Genomic DNA, 18,251 nt, shown 5'->3' on the forward strand with positions numbered 1-18,251 from the left:
CAGTGTGGGGCTTTGGTTTCCTCAGTGTGTCACTGATTAACCTGGCCTCGCTCCTGGGAGTCCTCGTCCTGCCGTGCTCGGAGAAAGCGTTTTTCAGCCGTGTGCTCACTTACTTCATCGCCCTGTCCATTGGAACGCTGCTCTCTAACGCGCTCTTCCAGCTCATCCCAGAGGTGCAGTAGATCAGAAACACACGCGCGTCTTCTTTCCCCGAGGCGTCCACAGCTGAGCCTCCCCCCTGCCGACGTCCCCGCTTCCAGTCCTGCCCTGTGCTCTGAGGCACCCGCCGACTGCCACCTGACAAATTAACTTCTTCTCCCTCATATCAAGGGACACAAATGACTTCTGACTCTGGATCTCGAGAGCCTCCTCTCATTCCTGGGCACCCAGGTTCGCCTCTGGTCCCCTCAGGTGATGTCAGGTGCAAGGCCGTTGGCATTGGCCCTTTGGTCAGGGGTGCGTCAGCCTCTCTGCCTCAGTGCCTTTCCTGAGCCCAGCTCTCAGGCCTCAAAAGGAAAGCGTTAGCCGGAGGTCTCTGCCTTGCCCTTGGTGTTTCGTACCCCTGTGTTCTAAGTCGAGACCCTCTCAGTGCTCAGGGGTGGCCACCAAGAGATTTTCCATCTGGAATGAGGCAGAAGGAAAAGAAGTTACCAACTGACAAATAGAATTGGCTTAAAAAGGTGAACGATCCTTTTTTATCTTTAAGCAGGCCATAGTTGGAAGCAGAGAGGGCCAAACACAGAGCAAAGACTTAACAACAACAAAGGAAATTAAAATTACAAGATGAAGGAAAGAGGCACTCCGTCCTTCATGCCTTGCATCTTGACTTTTTCCTGAGAAGACTGACTTCCTGGTGCCCTGGCTTGACTGTTTGGAAATGTTTGTTAATTTTGTTTTTTAATTGTGACCACCGAGGAGCTAAAAAAAAAAAAAAAGGCCCGAGTTGACAGTCTGCCCCCTTTGTCAGCTCAGGCGGAGCATGCAGGGGAGGTGATTAGGTGATTATGTGAGGACCACCCTTGGGAATGGTGGTGACTGCCTTTCATAAAGAGCCCGTGTCCGCAGCCACCCAGCCTTCCCAGTCAAAAGACTCTCACCCAGCAGAGATACCAGATGCGCGCTGCCCAGGCCCTGCCTGTTCGTTCTTAACAGCAAGGAGAAATCTGGTTTAAGATGAACCATCTCGATGTCTCACAGTTTCACAAGAATCTAGCAAGCACTTCTCAGGGAGGCCTCATCTTGGGCTATTTTTTTTTTCTTTTTTTAGCTCCCAAAATTGAATGTATTAATTTTTAAATAATTAAGGTAAATGAAATGCCTTGTTGCCTGTTGGATCGAAATACAATAATTGAACACACTTCAGCCCTGTGGCCCACAGGGGAGTGCCTCACCCTGGCTCAGTTTTGTCCTGACCAGGGTAGTGACACTGGGAAATGGTGGAGGAAATATTTTCTGTGTCAGGGTGACCTTGGAACTCTGTTCTCTACATTGAGCACCTCTCAAAGCAAATGGGGGGGTGGAAAAAAAAAAAAACCCAACCCTGAGAAGTCAAGTGTGGATTTCCTGGGCGTCAGGCCTTACTGTTCTCCATCCCTTTGCCCTGCGCACCCGACTTTGTTGTGTCTTGCACAGACCAGACCAGGTCGTGCCCCATGTGCCTGCGCGGTACGGGTCAGGCACGCAAAGCAGGCGCAGCAGCACAGTGATCAGTCCCTTTTCAGCTGCTCTTGTTTCCTGTTAAAGACAGCCCTTGGGTCCAAAGTCTGCCCTGGCAGCCTCTGCTAGAGCTGCACAGCACACACCTCGGCGGTGTGACGAGGCCTCGCCCGCCCCGCCAGTCTCAACCAGCTTAGAGGTGCGACTCGGGCCACCAAAGGCAGCAGGGTTGGGGGCCACAGAGTTCCAAGGCCACCGCGAATTCCTCTTCATTTCTTCTGAACTGGTTGAAAGAAATTGCATCAGACTTGAATCACTAACAAATTTTCTATTTCTCTCTCCCTCCCTACTTGTCTCTGATTTTTCCTTTTTGTTGCTTTTGTTAATGTCCGCCGAAACCTTCCCTGTTGCCTCCCCATGCCCTGCACCTTCTTCCCCCCCCCACTAAATGGTGGTTGCTGTGCTCTGGGACGCTCGCCCTTCTCCCTGTCCTGGGTGGGGCTGGCCCCCTGCCAACGGCAGTGTGGGGATATGGTCTCCTCTGCGTGACCGTCATCTCCCTCTGCTCCCTCTTGGGGGCCAGCGTGGTGCCCTTCATGAAGAAGACCTTTTACAAGAGGCTGCTACTCTACTTCATAGCTCTGGCGATTGGCACCCTCTACTCCAACGCCCTCTTCCAGCTCATCCCCGAGGTATGGCAAGCCCGGGCCCCTCACTCAGGAGCACACGGCCTCCTGGGGACAGCGGGCACCGCGGGAGGGCCTTCCACTTCGATGGAAAGCAGAAAACGGTCCTTTCCTTTCGGAAAGTGAAGCTAAGGCTTAGGCGGAGCTAGCAGAGGAGAGGCAGCATAGCACAGGTTTGCAAGCTGAGTTCAAACCCCAGCTCCATCACTGACAAGCTGTGTGACCTTAGGCAAGTCACTTAACCTCTCTGTGCTTTTGTTTCCTCTAATGTAAAATGGAGGAGGTAGTAGGCCTAACCTCATGACGATGTTGCGAGGGTTATGTGAGTATCTGTGAAATGCCCGGTGCCTAGGACGCGCTCTCTAACCGTTGGTGAGAAGATTACTTATAGCTCCCAATTTCGGGCTTTTGGCACATACACACAAAAACCACGTCAACAGAATTCATAGGTCAATAAAAAGATCAGTTCTCCCCAGTAGGCCGTTTGGGGGCAAAGGTGATTAAAATAAAATAGTCCACAGAAGAGGAGAGAGCTCAGTCTTGATGACTTTTGGCGGGCGGCCCTGGCGGAGTTGTTTTATCTGATTTGGTGTAATCTCTGCAGTAGACTGCCAGTGACAGTAAGCACGGAGCGTTGCACCCTAGGTGGTCTGACAGGCCTCGACAGAGCCGTAGCTGAAGTGAAAAGATGACTTCACGTGCTGCTTATAGCACTTAATGTTCCCAGAAGTGGTTCTGCGTTTCCTGAGTTGACTTTGAGCTCAACTGAGTGACATCTAGAGAATAAGTACTGTTTTACCTGTCTCATAGATACGGTCACAAGAGCCCATATCCCAGAGGCCAAGTTTATAATTTCGGAAGCCGTGCCCTTGTCCCGTGCCCATCCGTCACGGCTTCTGGTGGAGAACAGTTCGTCGCCTGTTTTCATTCCACTTTTTCCCTGAGATGATTTGACTGTCCTGGAAAGTCGACCTGAATGTGTTGTTTCTACTCTAGAATTTCATCTTTATGTCTCTTAGAAAACTACACTAGTAGGTAGAGGTGGCATTTTGTCCCTTTAAAACAGAAAGGAAAAACTGACCTTTTAAACAGCCCAGAGTTCTTGGGACTTATAATCGCTTTTATCTTGGGCCTTATTCATGAGAAGGCTAGGTTTCATTCGAGAGGGCAGTTTCCTGTAAGAAAACTGAGGAGCAGGTCACCAGGCACTCCCAAGGCCCCCCACAAGTCAGGAGCATCCCCGAAAGTGGAATTCTCCTGATTTCTACTGTCTGCTTTCCAGCGGATTCTTCTTTTTTTTCCCCCATAATAAGAGTTTCCAAAAAGAACTCAGAACAAAACCCCCACGATTGACACATGCAGTTACACGGTCTGCTTCCTGGGCTTTGTGGACACCGGAGGTCTGCGGTCAGGGAGACGCCGCAATTCCTAGTATTTAACCGAGGAGTGGATTTCCCATTTTGGAAAGTGTAATTACACCGCCTCCCTTAGTGCTGACAGGCAGATCGGCCAGGGACATACGATAACAATGAAAATAAACACAGCGTCTTCTCTTTAAATGTCGAGTGTGCCAGAAGAGTCTGCCCTTGTAGCAAAGCACCAAGAGAAGTGGAGACGATCCTCATTAAAAAGTAGAAAACCACATCCAGGCTGTTTTTCCTGACAGTCCAGTTCTCAAGATGATCTGTCTTTTGCATCAGAAAATAAGCTAGCGAGGGGACGTTCGGGAAGCATCAGGGGTTGGCTTTCGCAGGAGCGGGTAGATGGCAGTTACCCCAGTGGGCACGTCGCTCTCCTTCATACAATCAAGGAAGTGGTTAAGCGATGAGAGGGGACCAGGGGCGATTTTTTTCTTTTTCTTAAACTCACTTTCTTTTCCTGGGTCCACAGGCTTTTGGTTTCAACCCCCTGGAGGATTATTACGTCTCCAAGTCCGCAGTGGTGTTTGGGGGCTTCTATCTTTTCTTTTTCACAGAGAAGATCTTAAAGATGCTCCTTAAGCAGAAAAATGAGGTGAGGCCCAGTTGTTGGTAAAGGAGGTACTTCTGGGGAAAGCTTCTGTCTCTGAAACGCTTGTGTGTTGCAGTGGTGATGTCACCTCGGCACCCTTACAGTGGGCTTGGGAGGAGTGAAGCCCACCCATTTCATGAGTAGACACCCCATTTCGTCTCATGAGGACACCAGCAGGGGGCGAGGGCGGACCAGAAACCTGGTCTCTGGCCTGTGCTGCCTTTTACTAGGCAGTAATTTATCCTCTCTTTTATTTCTTTAACATACTTTTATGCCTTTAGGACACAAAGAAGGGGCTGGACATGCACTGTGTATGAAGTGTGACCGCAAAGAAATAGGGCTGATTGTTGTAGCATAGTTCCAGAAAGATGCCTTTAGTGCCTGGTGTGTAGTTATCCCCAAAACAGTTGCCGAATCGACTACAATTAGCTATTGCAAAAGAGGAGCTCTAAGTATTTTGAGCGGTGCCACCTTGCTGGAGCGCGTGTGGATCCTGTGGCCACCGCTGCAGTATCCACTCCCCCGATCACCCCTGAGCCAGGCCCTCACATTCACCTTGGTTCGGCTCTCTGGCACCTGGCCCTCTGTTTCTGCGTGTATCATCGGGCTGCGTTTGTTCTGGGAGTGGGAACGGGGCCTTCCCAGAGTTGGGGCCCCGGCTTAGATTGGACACTCAGGAGGCCTCGTGGCTTGGCGAGTGTCACGCTGAGTGCTCCCTGTGGTCCCTCCAGCATCATCACGGACATAGCCATTATACCTCCGAGACGCTTCCATCCAGGAAGGACCAGGAGGAGGGGGTGACGGAGAAGCTACAGAATGGGGACCTGGACCACATGATCCCTCAGCACTGCAGCGGCGAGCTGGACGGCAAGGCCTCCGTGATGGACGGGAAGGTCATCGTGGGCTCACTCTCTGTCCAGGTCTGTGGGCCACCCGCTGCTGGGTTGGGGGCCTGTAAGCGGTAATGGCCTCGATGACTCAGGCCTACCTTGCAGGTCCATTGTCCCCGCCTCTGACCAGGGGGCCGTGGGGTTGGGATTTCTTCTAGGACCTGCAGGCTTCCCAAAGTGCCTGCTACTGGCTGAAAGGCGTCCGCTACTCGGATATCGGCACTCTGGCCTGGATGATCACCCTGAGCGATGGCCTCCACAATTTCATCGACGGCCTGGCCATTGGGGCCTCCTTCACCGTGTCTGTCTTCCAAGGCATCAGCACCTCGGTGGCCATCCTCTGTGAGGAGTTCCCACACGAGCTGGGTGAGTGCGCACGGCCCCCGCAACCCCGTTCCGCTCCGTTGCCTGGGTTTCTGGCACCAGCAGCCTTCATGTAGCTGACCCCTGCCCCCACTTCAAAACACTTATCATAATGAATACATACGTTCTCTATGCGATGTGAAATCTAACCGTTAACGTTTTAGTTAAATGAATTGAAAATCGATCATCGAAAATGATGGAGGTTTTTACAGGGATATCTGTCTTCCCTCACCTCCATCTCCTGTGGCTCGGTTTCCTCACCTGTACAATGGGGTTGACAACAGGACCTGCCTCGTAGATATGTCATGAGGGTAGAAGGGAGGAGAATAGTGAAAGGGACTGCCTATGTCCCAAACACTGTCCTAAGTGCTCAGCGTGAGTCTTCTTGTATCTTACTAACCTCCCAGAGGCCGAGGTGCATGTTAGAGGTCTGCTGGGCGGGAGAAGTCCATGGGTTGTTGGGAGGCCTTTAGTTTTTTTGGAGGGAGCGTGAAAAGCTTAGACTTTGGAGGCTCAGAGACTCAAGGTCACGTCCTGGCTTTGCCATTTATTGGCTTGTGGCTTTGGGCAAATTGCTTAACTTCTCTCAGTCTCAGTTTTGTTTCCTAAAAATACAATTTATTACGGTTACGAGGAAGGAAGCTCCTCCCATTTCGCCGTCAGTCAGAAGAGAAATGACACCATTGCCTGCTGGTTGTCTATTTTACATCATTTGTCGCCTCTCAGCTAGACGTACATGGCCAGGTTTGCAAACAGGGACAGCTCCTGGACGTGAAGATGAAGGGTGCCTTGGTCTTGTCACTGCGATCTCACGTCTGGGGTGGTCTTGATTTTCACGCAGACTTTATCCAGTTTAAGCAGTCTGTCCTCATCGTGCTCTCTGTCCCACGACCTAGCGTGACTCTTCCGCCCACACCCTCCCCTCTGTTCTCTCTGCCGCTGTAGGAGACTTTGTCATCCTGCTCAATGCTGGCATGAGCCTCCAGCAAGCGCTCTTCTTCAACTTCCTTTCCGCCTGCTGCTGCTACGTGGGTCTGGGCTTTGGCATCCTGGCCGGCAGCCACTTCTCTGCCAACTGGATCTTCGCGCTGGCTGGAGGAATGTTCTTGTATATTTCCCTGGCCGATATGGTAAGTGTTCCGTAGTTTATGCCATGTAGACGAACTAGACCAGGTTATTAAAAAAGTCACTGGACGGGAGGACAGCTAAGGAGATATTAGTTTGTTTTTGATAAACAGCTTTATTGAGGAATCATTCACATACCACACGATTCACCTACTTCAGGTGTATAATTTGGTGATTTTTAAGGGGACATTAGATTTTAAAGAAGGAAAGCTTACGTTCCTATTAGCATATGTCATCAAAGAAAATGATTAGTAAATTCAGCTCCAGGGTCCTTACTTTTAAATACTTAAGTTTTATAGAATAAGTATAGATCAGTGGAAAGCATTATCACCAGTGGCTGGAGGTATACATTGTACTGGACCCGCTAACATTTGATGTAACCATTTAATCGATCTTGAGTTTGCTTGTGAAATACCTGATCTGTCATGTCTTTTGTATAAGTAACCTCGTTTGTTGGCATGACATGTTCTTTGGTATGTTTACATGAATTATTTTCTGTAGCCTTTGAAAATCATATTTTTGATGAGATGATGACAGTAGACCATGGTCCAGCCTCACCCATGGGAACATTTTAGAGTCTGTGGTGGGGAGCCCTCCCAGTGGGTAGGAGACCTTCTTGCAGTACTGGAATTGGAAGGTCTCCTTACCGTCACCTGCCCTGCTGGCGAGCGGCAAAAGGCCCTGAGTCATAGCTCCGATCTCCGGCCCCTTAACACAGTTGCTCAATTTCCCAAAGAGGTCACAGTAACATTTTGGTAGCAGAAATATCTTTTTAAGTGTTTTTAAGGATTCCAATAAAAAGTTTATTTTTGTCAAAGCGGTTATTTTTAGCCAGCATCTAAACACGTCCAGGGCTGCGTGCACGTACAGCACTTTGCTTTACCCCAGTAGTTGTGACGTGCAGTTGACCCTTCGACAGCAAGGGTTTTAACTCCATAGGTCTACATGTCTGTGGATTTTTTTTTTTTCAGTAAACACCTTTACTGTTTTCAATCCACGGATGCAGAGGGCCTACCGAATGCATTGACCTAAACCATTTTGTATGGGGAACCTGAGCACCTGTGGATTTTGGTATCCACGGCTGGGTCCTGGAACCAGTTCCGCATGGATCCTGAGGGACAGCTAAGTTTTGGGGGAGTCAGAAGTTGCACGTGCATTTTTGACTGCACAGGGGTCAGCACCCCTAACCCCCATGTCGTTCAGGGCTCAGCTGTAGTGGTGACCACCTTGATTAAAGAAAGGCTCTAATCAAGTTCTAGAGGCTGTTGCTGTTAATTTTCTTTGTAAACCAATTTATATATATATATATAGATATACACACACACACGCTATCATCACACATAACAATACACACATACACATATATATATATCTCTTAATTATTTATTATGTAATTCTCACCCCAGTAATAATATTAACTATCATAATAGTCATATGTTGTAGACTAATTACGTTACTATTTTAATATAAATGTTAATATAATAAATGCGATAGCACTTATTCGATGTAGCATCTACATTCCACTGAATTCTCCTGGGCTGACACGGTTAGGAGAGGAACTGCAGCTCTCTCGCTTTTTCTCTTCTTCCTCAGTTCCCCGAGATGAATGAAGTCTCCCAGGAGGATGAAAGCAAGGGCAGCACCTTCGTCCCTTTTATCATCCAGAACCTGGGCCTCTTGACTGGCTTCACCATCATGCTGGTCCTCACCATGTATTCGGGGCAGATCCAGATCGGGTAGGGACAGCCCCGCAGGAGCCTGCGCGGTCGCAAATCGGGCCCTTGGCCGCCTGATCCCTGGCCCGAGGACTCGTCATCCGCGGAGTGCCTCGAGCAAGTCAGTTATACTAAAAACTGTGACACGGACTGTATTTCTGCACTTAAATGTCAGCTGTTTTGAAAATGCTCTCTCCTAGTAATAAGCTGCCCTGGCAACGGTCTCCAGGCAGCACCCCTCCCTTTCCTCTCCCTCCTTCTCAGATCGACTCTGAGACCCGAATGCAGCTTAGAAGACAAGTTCAACTTTTTCCTCCGGTTACCCTGGCCTCTTCCTCTTTGAACCAGTGCTGAGAGATTTCGATTCCTTTGCCCCACAATGCGAAAATAAAGTCAGCAGTCATAGCCCGGTTAGAACTATCAGGAGGCAAATCTATAGTTTAGGGCCCATGAATCTAAATGTGTATCCTGGACCTCGAGATGAACCATTTTTAAGCGGATTCACCTAGTTTTTAGAGAACAGGTACAGGAGACAGGATCCCTCCTATTTTTTCAGTCTGTTCAGTTGCCTCTTCTCTCAAAGGGAACTGAAAGTCGGAACAGATGAGTAGGGCGAGAGTGGAGGCGAGCTCATCCTGAAAGAGGGGAAGTAGAGCCGATGGCGTGTTTCCTGTCCTGGCGGTTTCTCGTGCCCGCACCTGGTGTTTCCCGGCCGTCCGGGAGAGCCGGCTAGCATGTAGGTTCAGTAGTCTGGACTTCTCCTTCCTTCCGAATTAACACTAACAAGAATGGAGGGCAGAGAAGGACGACCTGCAGAAAATCAACTGGTTTGGCTGTGCTTTCCACCTCCCCTTCCCCACTCCCATCTTCTGAGACTTTATAGCTGCCTTGCTAGAAGCACATTCTGAGCACATTGACGATGCCGATATCAGAGGGGAGACTGCACAAATTTACCTCCCCTGGCCAACAGGTCTGCTGCAAAGTGGCAAGTCGACTTGTGGAACCAGAGTGCAACTCGTGCTCTTTTTGACAAGGGTAATCAGAAAAGGAATCAGTGCAGGCAACACTCAGGATTTGCTGATTGCCTAAGTAAAAGTCTGAATAATAGAACTCTGAGACGTAAGGTCCAGAACTTGGGTTGAGCTCTGAAGATGCTTGCAGAACAGAAGTCCTGCTGATTATGCTGTGAGTGGGTTTAAAGACCTTCTTCCTTTACCCCAAACAAGAAAGGGCGAATCCTGTATTGCATTGAATATTAACTGCTCTAACTCTGTTCAGAGAATGGATTGATAGGTTTGTCTGTGAGACTGTAGGCTGGCCTCGGGCACTGTGGAGCCCTCTCCTTGGAACTCTGGCTCAGAGGGGAGCTAATCTCCAGGTTCACTAGGTGAATTGACTTATTATTATCATATTGATAATGCAAGATTCTTTAGCCACTTTGGGGAGCCAGTCTCTCCAGAAGCCTTTCTTAGTGGTGCCCACAGTTGCAGCCCAGGGGCTGTATTGGCAAACTGATTTGTGTGCATGACTGACGAGTGCTGGTTCATTGCCAACACCTGTGTGTTTTTCTCTTCTTACCCAGAAAAACTTTCCACTATACAGTAATTAAAAAGCAGCCTCTATTTTGTTTTTTTCTTCTTCTTCTTCTTTTTCTTCTTCTTCTTCTTCTTCTTGGGAAGCATCCCTGAAACCAGGAATATTCTTGAAAAGAACATGAGCAGGAAAACTGCTGATGATGCTTTGTAAATTCTCCTTCCCTTGCCTGTCGACTTTGATAGATTTGAGAATGAATGGGCTGAAGGAGGAAAATAGTTTTCAAGAATCTAGATTAAATATCAGGACTGACTCCTGATAGGATTATGGTCCAGTTTTACCAAAGAACCAATTCCTTGAATGTTGGAATCTAACTTTTTATTATATTATTATTGTTATTGTTACTGTTTTAAAACAGTTCTGTCTTTTCTGTTTTATTTTTCCCAAATTGCTTTCAGGAGCTAGCAGAAAATAACACTCAAACTTCAAGACTTTAGAAGATTTTGCTTTCCTTAATTCACATTGATGTATTAAATTTATAATTTTAGCATTCCCTGTAGATCCGTCATTCCTTACAAATACCATTATTCTTGGAGTAAAATACTATTAGAGTTAGTGGGTTTCTAGATTTAGAAGAACTCAAAAATGTAATCTTTAACAAATTAAAAAATAAAATATGAAGTAGTAGGGTGCTTTTCCCTTTCCTGCACGTCAGTATTAAGAACCTTCCTTTCATAGACAGCTGCCTCAAAGGGAAATTCTCTTTAAACTAGTGCGGAGGCCAGTGCTGGCTGGGCTTAGGAGGTTAGAAACACTCAAATCGTGCAACTGATGTGATGTTGCCATTGGCTCATGAGTTGAAAATGTGACCATTTCTTTTGGACTTTTAAGAGTTAGATTCGCTGTTTTAAGCATTTGTGCATATTAGAAGTCTGAGGAATAGTGAGTTTTGAGGACTTCTTCACCCCCCTTTCCCCTAATGGACCAGCTCTTATTAACAATAATGAGAAAATTCTGTGTCATGTGCTGGAAAATTCTGTGTCATGAACCAGGAACAAGGGTTCTGCTGCTTCTCGCCCTCACCCTGGCTTGCAGGTTGCCTTTCATCTTTGCCCCCAAAGGTCTTTTGTGCCTAGTTTCAACTCGGGGCTTTCCTATATTGGTCCTTCACCCTGGGTTTAAAAAAAGAAAGCTTCCCTGAATGGGTATCCTAAGACTTGTTTTTAGTAAGTCCTTTTCCAAAGAGATGGTCGTATGCCGGAAATCTGCTTAAATAATGAAAAGTTGTCTGATTTTTGCAAGAGGTTAGGTTTTTATTGTTCATATTTCCTTTTACAGTTCTGCAGTTCCATCACAGTGTTTTTAAAAATAACTCAGGAGATATGAGGATAAATTAGAAAAGAAAATAACTTAAGTTATATGGACTTTAAATGTTTTATTTGTAAGAATCTATAAATAAAGCTATATTCTGTAACTGTTGAATCCCTCGTGATCTTTGCATTAATGTGAGTGCAATGAAGCCTGTTAAACGCAAGGTGGCGATGGCATCTCACTGACGTACAAAGCTTTGCTTTATTGGACCAGCTTGTATTTGAAGAGATTTTAGAAGCAGCTTTAAATATCCTAACATGCTCACTTTAAATAATTAATTTATTTTTTATGGGGACCATGACTTCGCAGAGGTTGTATGATAGAAGAAGTTTCATCACACTTTTCCCTTGTATAAATCCACAACTTGAAACTTGATTAGTATACTTGGTTCGTTTAAACCACATCTCCTTTATGTCTTACATGGAAAAGTCCTGTCATAAGATTTAAAATTCTAAAGCTTTCCTTACTGTTTGGTCATAGGGCCAGGGATCTGCTGTTTTCTTTTGACAATAAAAATGAGCAGTAAGGTCTTACTATTGAATACAGTAGAGATTCCCCAATGCCTATTGCTCAGCCCTTCCATTTTTTTAAACTCAAGAATAATGTGTTAAGTGACTCATGCTGGTCATTCAAATTGCATTAACTCTATTGGACCACTCACTACCTGTTGGAGTTGTTCAAAGTGACATTCACTCCATCCTTTGGCTTGTGCCACCCTGAAGAGCCATCCGACCTCGGAGCCTCGTTGCACACACCTATTAATTGGACTTGCATGATAATTGCTGCTGTTCTTTACTTACTGAGCTCCTTCTTGGCGGAGCTACATCTGGTTTCTTTCTGTGATGTCAGCACCTCCCACCCAGAAGGAATGAATGAAAAGACCAAATGAAGTGCCTGTAAGTTCTATGTTTGTAAACATGCTCCTTTCCCACTGGCAGTACCTGTCGTAGTTTCCTATCTTTGGTGTTCCTTTTGCTTATGCCTTGTTACCTGGTCCTCCTTTATTTAGAAACAAAACTTTGAGAGGGGATTATGGCCCACATGGAACAGAGCTAAGCAAAACAAACAGGTCATTAAGAAGATTAAAACTTCGATCTTAGCCCTGTCTTTGTAATACTCTTAACCAACTAAGCCATTAGGACATTTTTGGCAGAAGGCAAATGACCTTCTATCGTGTTGCTTCTGCATACTCTTTCTTACCATTCAGTGATACCAAGATCTGGTTTGAACAAAATCCATTTCAAAAAATAATAAAGACGTCAAATGTGGACACAGATTTTGATTTGTGGGAAAACGCTCATCTGTTTTAAAGATTTTTGAACCCTGAATGATCTAGTGCGAACATCTAGACTTCTGAAGAATGATAGGTTCAAATGCCAGCAGAAGTGAATCTTTTTCATCTTTCTAAAATAAAGTGAATTACATTCCATTTAAAGTAGAAAAAAAAACACACAAAAAAACAGTGGTTGGAAACGATCCGTAGGCCCTTATCGGCCTTCAGCTAAGTATGTTTAGAGCTGCCAGCTAAAAAACATTTTTCTTTCCAATATCACAAGCCCTACTTGCCAGATGTCTATTCAGAGTTTATTTTAAATGAAGGAGAGGAATTAACAGACTACCCTTCCTGTACAACAGCAATCTTTGACCCGCGCAGTGGGTGGGATTCCGAGATGGTAGCATCAATTATAGTTAAGGAATAACCCAAAGTGTTCTCACTCTGGCAATCATAAACCAAGAAGTGCTTATTTTTTCCACTGGGCTCTGGATTTTTTTTTCTCTTATCTGTGATTTTCTTATAGATCTTTAGAACATAGAGTTTGCCTAAGAATAAACTTAGGCAATGATCCGCATAGTTTTTTTTTTTTACAAATAAACGCATGTACCAGAAAGCCATCAGGAAATTCCTTAGTGAAGGCCCCTGACAAATTTTTGATGAAGTAATTCTAAATGTGAAATGTGTCTTGCATTTGGCACCTTTTTTGTGTGAACGTGTTTCTTTGATATGGGAGGAAGGGTTATTGCTGCCTCTCTCACTGTGTTTGGGGTGATAGGGAGACAACCAGAGGGGCTTCTCCCCTAGAGTAAGAGACTATATTGTTCCCAGTGGGAGGCAGACTGAGGGGACAAGAGGTTTGGGAGGCGGGGCATGGCGAAGTTCTGTATCATCCTTGGGACCATAGTCCGTGCCCGCCCAGTCAGCAAAGCAAGAATCAAATAAGATGCAACCCTGCGGTTGGGATATGCGGAACAGGAGGGCACTGGGTATACCCAAATCCACGTTCATTGCTGCCAGGTCTAAAGACTCTCTTATCCAGTCTCCCTATGTCCACCCTCTATGAGCCAGGCAAGGCCCCTGTGCGGCTACTGGAGATAGCATAGGTCTTAAAGCGGTGGCTACCAGCATTAGCCACCACCACATGGCCATCTGAGGTCAATGCCAAGCCCTATGCGCCCTATACTGGCTCTGCAGATGTGTTGATGTAGGACAGGAAGAAGTTAGAGCTGCTGGATACCTGCATGTGGCTGCTGCCCGGTCAGCTACAGGATATTCCCGTTGGAGGCCACAGCTATATCCACGGGGGCTCTGAACTGCCCGTTGCCCTTGCCATGGGAGCCAAACTTGAAGAGGAACTCTCAGCTGGCACTGAACACCTTCACTGAGTGGTTATGGAAATCCGTCACCTCAATCTCATTCTTGTTCACAGCCACAAGGTGAGGCCCAGCCATCAATGGCCCCACTGTCCCCACGTTGGCCAACCAGCTTGCAATTGGGCTGGAAGGTGAAGATGCTTTGACTGTCAACCACAGTGATGTGTCCATTCAGGTCTAGGGCCACACCCTTGGGGCCCATGAAGTGGACCACTTATATCTTGGTCTTGAACTTGCCCTCAAGGAAAAAGATGTTGACCTAACAGTTATTGTCTACCAAGATAATGTCTCCGTTGGTGTCTACTGCCACACCTGTGGGGCACTGCAGCTGCCCAGGTGAGTGCCCTCAGACCCCAATGTGTAACTTAAACTGGCCCTCCTTGGAAGAAACCTGGGTGCATTAGTTGCTGCCTGCTACCACTGTGCGGCCACTGCTGGCTGTGGACCCATTGTGGACTGGTGAATTTGCCCCTCACCTTCCCAAGACTGCCAACTGCCAATAAGGTTGTCCTTTTTGCCTCCCGTGCTGTACTTGCAGCTTGGCCTACACGTCATCCCCTGCAGCAGGGACTCAGGAACTGGACACCGTGGTGGGTGGAGGGAGTGGCAGGACCTGGGTACACAAGGCACGAATGCCGCTTTGCTATTTGTAAGTGCATCAAAGTTTAAGAATGTCACCCCAGCCAATTAGATGGAAATTCCTTACAAAACATAATGTTAACCTTGTGGGTTTTAAGGAGAAAGAAAATAACTAATTCAATAAAGGAGACTTTTTTTTTTTCTTAAAGGATTAGGTCTTTAATTATAGATGCTAGTAAGGAAGGGAAAAAGTCTTTTGATCTACTGTATCCTTCCAGAATAGGAGATTCTTTCAAGTGGCATGTTCCTTATAACTTCTTGAGGTTAGTAAAACAAGCTTGTCTGAAGCCAGTGTCTGGTTGTATCCTATAGACACAGCCTTTGAAAAGAAATAACTCGTGCTGCCAAATTCACACACTTTTAAAATTTTGTAGTAATTCTCCAAATAATGTAGTATTTTTCCCCTCTTCTCTTGAAAATCGCATGAACAGGAGAAAGATTAAATTTAGATTTTTCTTTTCTGGAAAAACTGATTTTTAAAAATTAAATTGCTTTTTCAGTATCGGTGGTTCAATAATGTAACTAAAAGAATAAATAAAACCTAAACATTAGAGATCTCAGCATTGTTTCCATTTGGTTTTAGGGTGTGTTATATTTAGTCCTGCAAATCCATTTTTCTAATTATGCTCTACTTAACCTAATAGGAAACTATTTTGTATTCCTCGGTTCATACATTAAAATTTTTCTTGACAACTGCCTTGATCTAGCTCATGGCAATATTTTTTATTGGAAATATTAATCCAGCTTTATAAGCTAGTTTAAATAAGCAAGTCCTTAGAAAAGTATTTAAGTTCGGTGCTTTTTTATTATCAATTTTCATTTTATTATTAATTATTTACATTAACAGTAGTGAAAATGTTCTGAAATATCAGCATTAAAAGATTCCCATCACATTGGCTTCCATGACACATCTTTATTTGTAATTGATTTTTCATGAAGCTGCGAATAACCTCTACCAAATTCCGAATCGTTGAATAAAGCCTTCTGATTTACTGTGGTAAGGAACGTGTTATATTAATAAACGTTTCCTAGTTGGTGTAGAATGCTTGCTCGAAGAATGATTTCTGTGCCTGTAGTGTACACAGTAGGCTAGGAAAAGCCATTCGTGGTTCTAATTCCCCTTTGAACTTTAGTTTCCAGTAAAGTACAGTCAGATGTAAATTATAGGATGTACTCTAAGCCCGTATGTGGACAGAACAGAATTTATAACCATCAATAGAAGCATTCACCTTTAACTTATTAATCTCATCATGGAATTTTATAGCTGGAAGTGCCATTGGAGATCATCTAATCAAACTTTGTCATTTTAGTGATGAGGCTCAGAGAAAGATAAGGATCTTGAGGATGTAGTACTAAGAGCATGTTTGTGGGGCACAGGCTAGCTAAGGATTAAAAACACACAACAAAACAAAACCACAAAACCCTCTGAGGATAGTACTAAGTTGATTATCTATGTATAGTTCAGTCACCATACTTTCCAGGAGTTTGTGATGGAGAGGTATACTCCTACTCTTTAAGAGTTATTCTGAGCCCTAAGAAATTGCCAGCTCCCTTCGAGGTCTTGGGTTACACTTGTGAACAAGGAGGGTGGGGTGTGGTCCAGGCCCTTCAGATTTTTCTTTCTCCCCTGGACACACAGTGCTTTTTGCTTCAGCCTTCCAGGTCCTAGGTGTGTGATGTTCGGTAAGCTTGTCTGCTGTTTGGTTTTGTAATTAGAGCCAACGGAACAGCGCAAGAAGGACTTTTTTCTCTCTGTTCAATCACCAGCAAGCATTGAACTGGATGAGAACAAGATAAACAGTTGGAGCTGCAGTGAGGTTCTGATTCCAGCTTCTAAATGTTCTCTGAGCTGCGAGCCAAGCCAACACCCCACCCAGAGGGCCCTGTGAGAGTTGGGGGGAGAGGAGGAAGGGTGCTCCCATCTCAAGAACGGTGTCTACTGAAGGGGGAGAGGATGTGGAAAGGTTTCCTCGCATCTCTGACTGAACCACTCCCAGATTTGAGAAGTTACTGTCAAAGAAGCAGACAGGAGTCACACCACTTTAGGAAAAGAGGAGACATTTGAGGATTTAGGGCAAAGGAATGACATAAATCAGATCTACGTTTTAAGTTTAGAAAGATCTGTTGTATGGAAAAATGGACAGTAGGGGGAGTAAGTTGACAGGATATAGTGTGTGAAGAAATAGAGCCTCCTCCTCCACCTCCCTCAACTCTACATTTTAAGCCCAAGTAACTAGATGAATGCCAGTGCCTTCACCTGGGGCATCTTACCTGCGGAATGCTGGAGCCCAGGTGTGAGAGAGGTATTAAATTCTATCTATCTTCCTGGACTATACCGTATTACGCAGCTAGTAATGACTGCCACCATTCCTCCTGCTTCGTAATGAAGCAAACAAAAGTAATAGGGAGTGATGGCAGCCTTGGGGCTCCCCAATCTTTGTCATAGTTCTTATGGTATTCGGTTCTCCCCGGAAGACCAAGGGAGAGCACACTGTTAAGAGGTTTGCACTCCCAAATGACCTGGATATCAACCTATAAATATATATTTATCAGTCAGCAGAATTTTAATTAGCAGTTTTTACTTACAAGTACTTTTTACTTTGAAAAGATTATAAATTTGATATCAAGCAATTATTGGTAGGATGTTGCTTTGGGCCATGTTTTTCCAATTACAAAATATATTTTTTTTTCTAGATTCACTAATTTTTTTAGACCTCAAGACTGTGGGATGTGGGGTGCATGCCAAGATAATTTAATCAAAATTAAATGCACTCATAGAAAAATATGAATAAAATGTAGTACAGTATATAATGTCCATATAATACGTATTACTAATAAAAACATTTTGTGTAGTGCTTTTCATAAAAAAAATTAGAGATTATACGCAATAAAATACCTTTTGTTCTGTGTAGTTAGAAATGCTCCTTTTCTTTTTCTAGTTTTAAAAATATCCTACAGTTCTCTTGCTCGCATCTGACACAGAAGTTTAGTATTTAGTGGCTTCATACAAATAGAAACTGGAGCCAGATTACTTTTATGCAACGGTGGAAACTAGGATTCCCTGTGCTTTTTTTAAATTAAAAGCATTCATAATTATTTCTCAGAAGAGCTGGTCATTAATTAAGGTTTCTGAAGAGCTCAGGGAGTTTCATAAGGAAATACACTAAGTCTCACAAGCCCAGTAAGATAGAAACCTAGATTTGAATAAATTAGGAGAAATGTTAATTAAAGATGATTCTTGGTAATTTCAAATATTTAGTCAATTCTGACCAATGCAGAAAGTAAAAGGAAAGAGAATCAGATTCACCAATTAGATATTAATACAACTGACCCTGGGCAGGTGGAGAGGTATGCAAGCTGAGTGAAATAGAACTCTCCAGTCATTACTGGGAACTGCTAATGTGATGACTAAAAACATCACCACCACCAATAAAGTTAAGTCTTATTCGTTAAAAAAAAAAAAATTGTTTGAGTAAAGAGCTTCATTGGAATTTTCTTTTTATCTTTTCATTGAATGATTCTAGATGTTTCGTTTTGATCAGAGAAGTTAGTCAGAAAGTCTCCCAAATAAATATTTAATGCTTCTGGAAATAGGCCTGGACAATAGGCCCTTG

General features: G+C 44.9%; 1 protein-coding gene across 3 annotated transcripts in view; it reads left to right on the top strand.

Annotated features, from left to right (window-relative positions):
• SLC39A14 (solute carrier family 39 member 14) overlaps positions 1–11,460 on the top strand; it is a 40,616-nt gene extending 29,156 nt beyond the window's left edge. For 2 of the 3 annotated variants that reach the window (XM_039868067.1, XM_039868070.1), the window contains exons 4-9: positions 2,179–2,348; positions 4,233–4,355; positions 5,084–5,272; positions 5,401–5,608; positions 6,551–6,735; positions 8,324–11,460. In XM_039868067.1, the coding sequence (XP_039724001.1) occupies positions 2,179–2,348; positions 4,233–4,355; positions 5,084–5,272; positions 5,401–5,608; positions 6,551–6,735; positions 8,324–8,470 (1,022 nt within the window). In that variant the 3' untranslated portion in view covers positions 8,471–11,460. Of the gene's footprint in view, positions 1–3; positions 174–2,178; positions 2,349–4,232; positions 4,356–5,083; positions 5,273–5,400; positions 5,609–6,550; positions 6,736–8,323 lie in introns of all 3 variants that reach the window. The other variant, XM_039868069.1, reaches the window with a different exon arrangement.
• The last annotated feature ends 6,791 nt before the right edge of the window (positions 11,461–18,251 follow it).

Source organism: Pteropus medius, unplaced genomic scaffold, assembly GCF_902729225.1.
Source record: "Pteropus medius unplaced genomic scaffold, Ma_sr-lr_union100, whole genome shotgun sequence".
NCBI lineage: Eukaryota > Metazoa > Chordata > Mammalia > Chiroptera > Pteropodidae > Pteropus > Pteropus medius.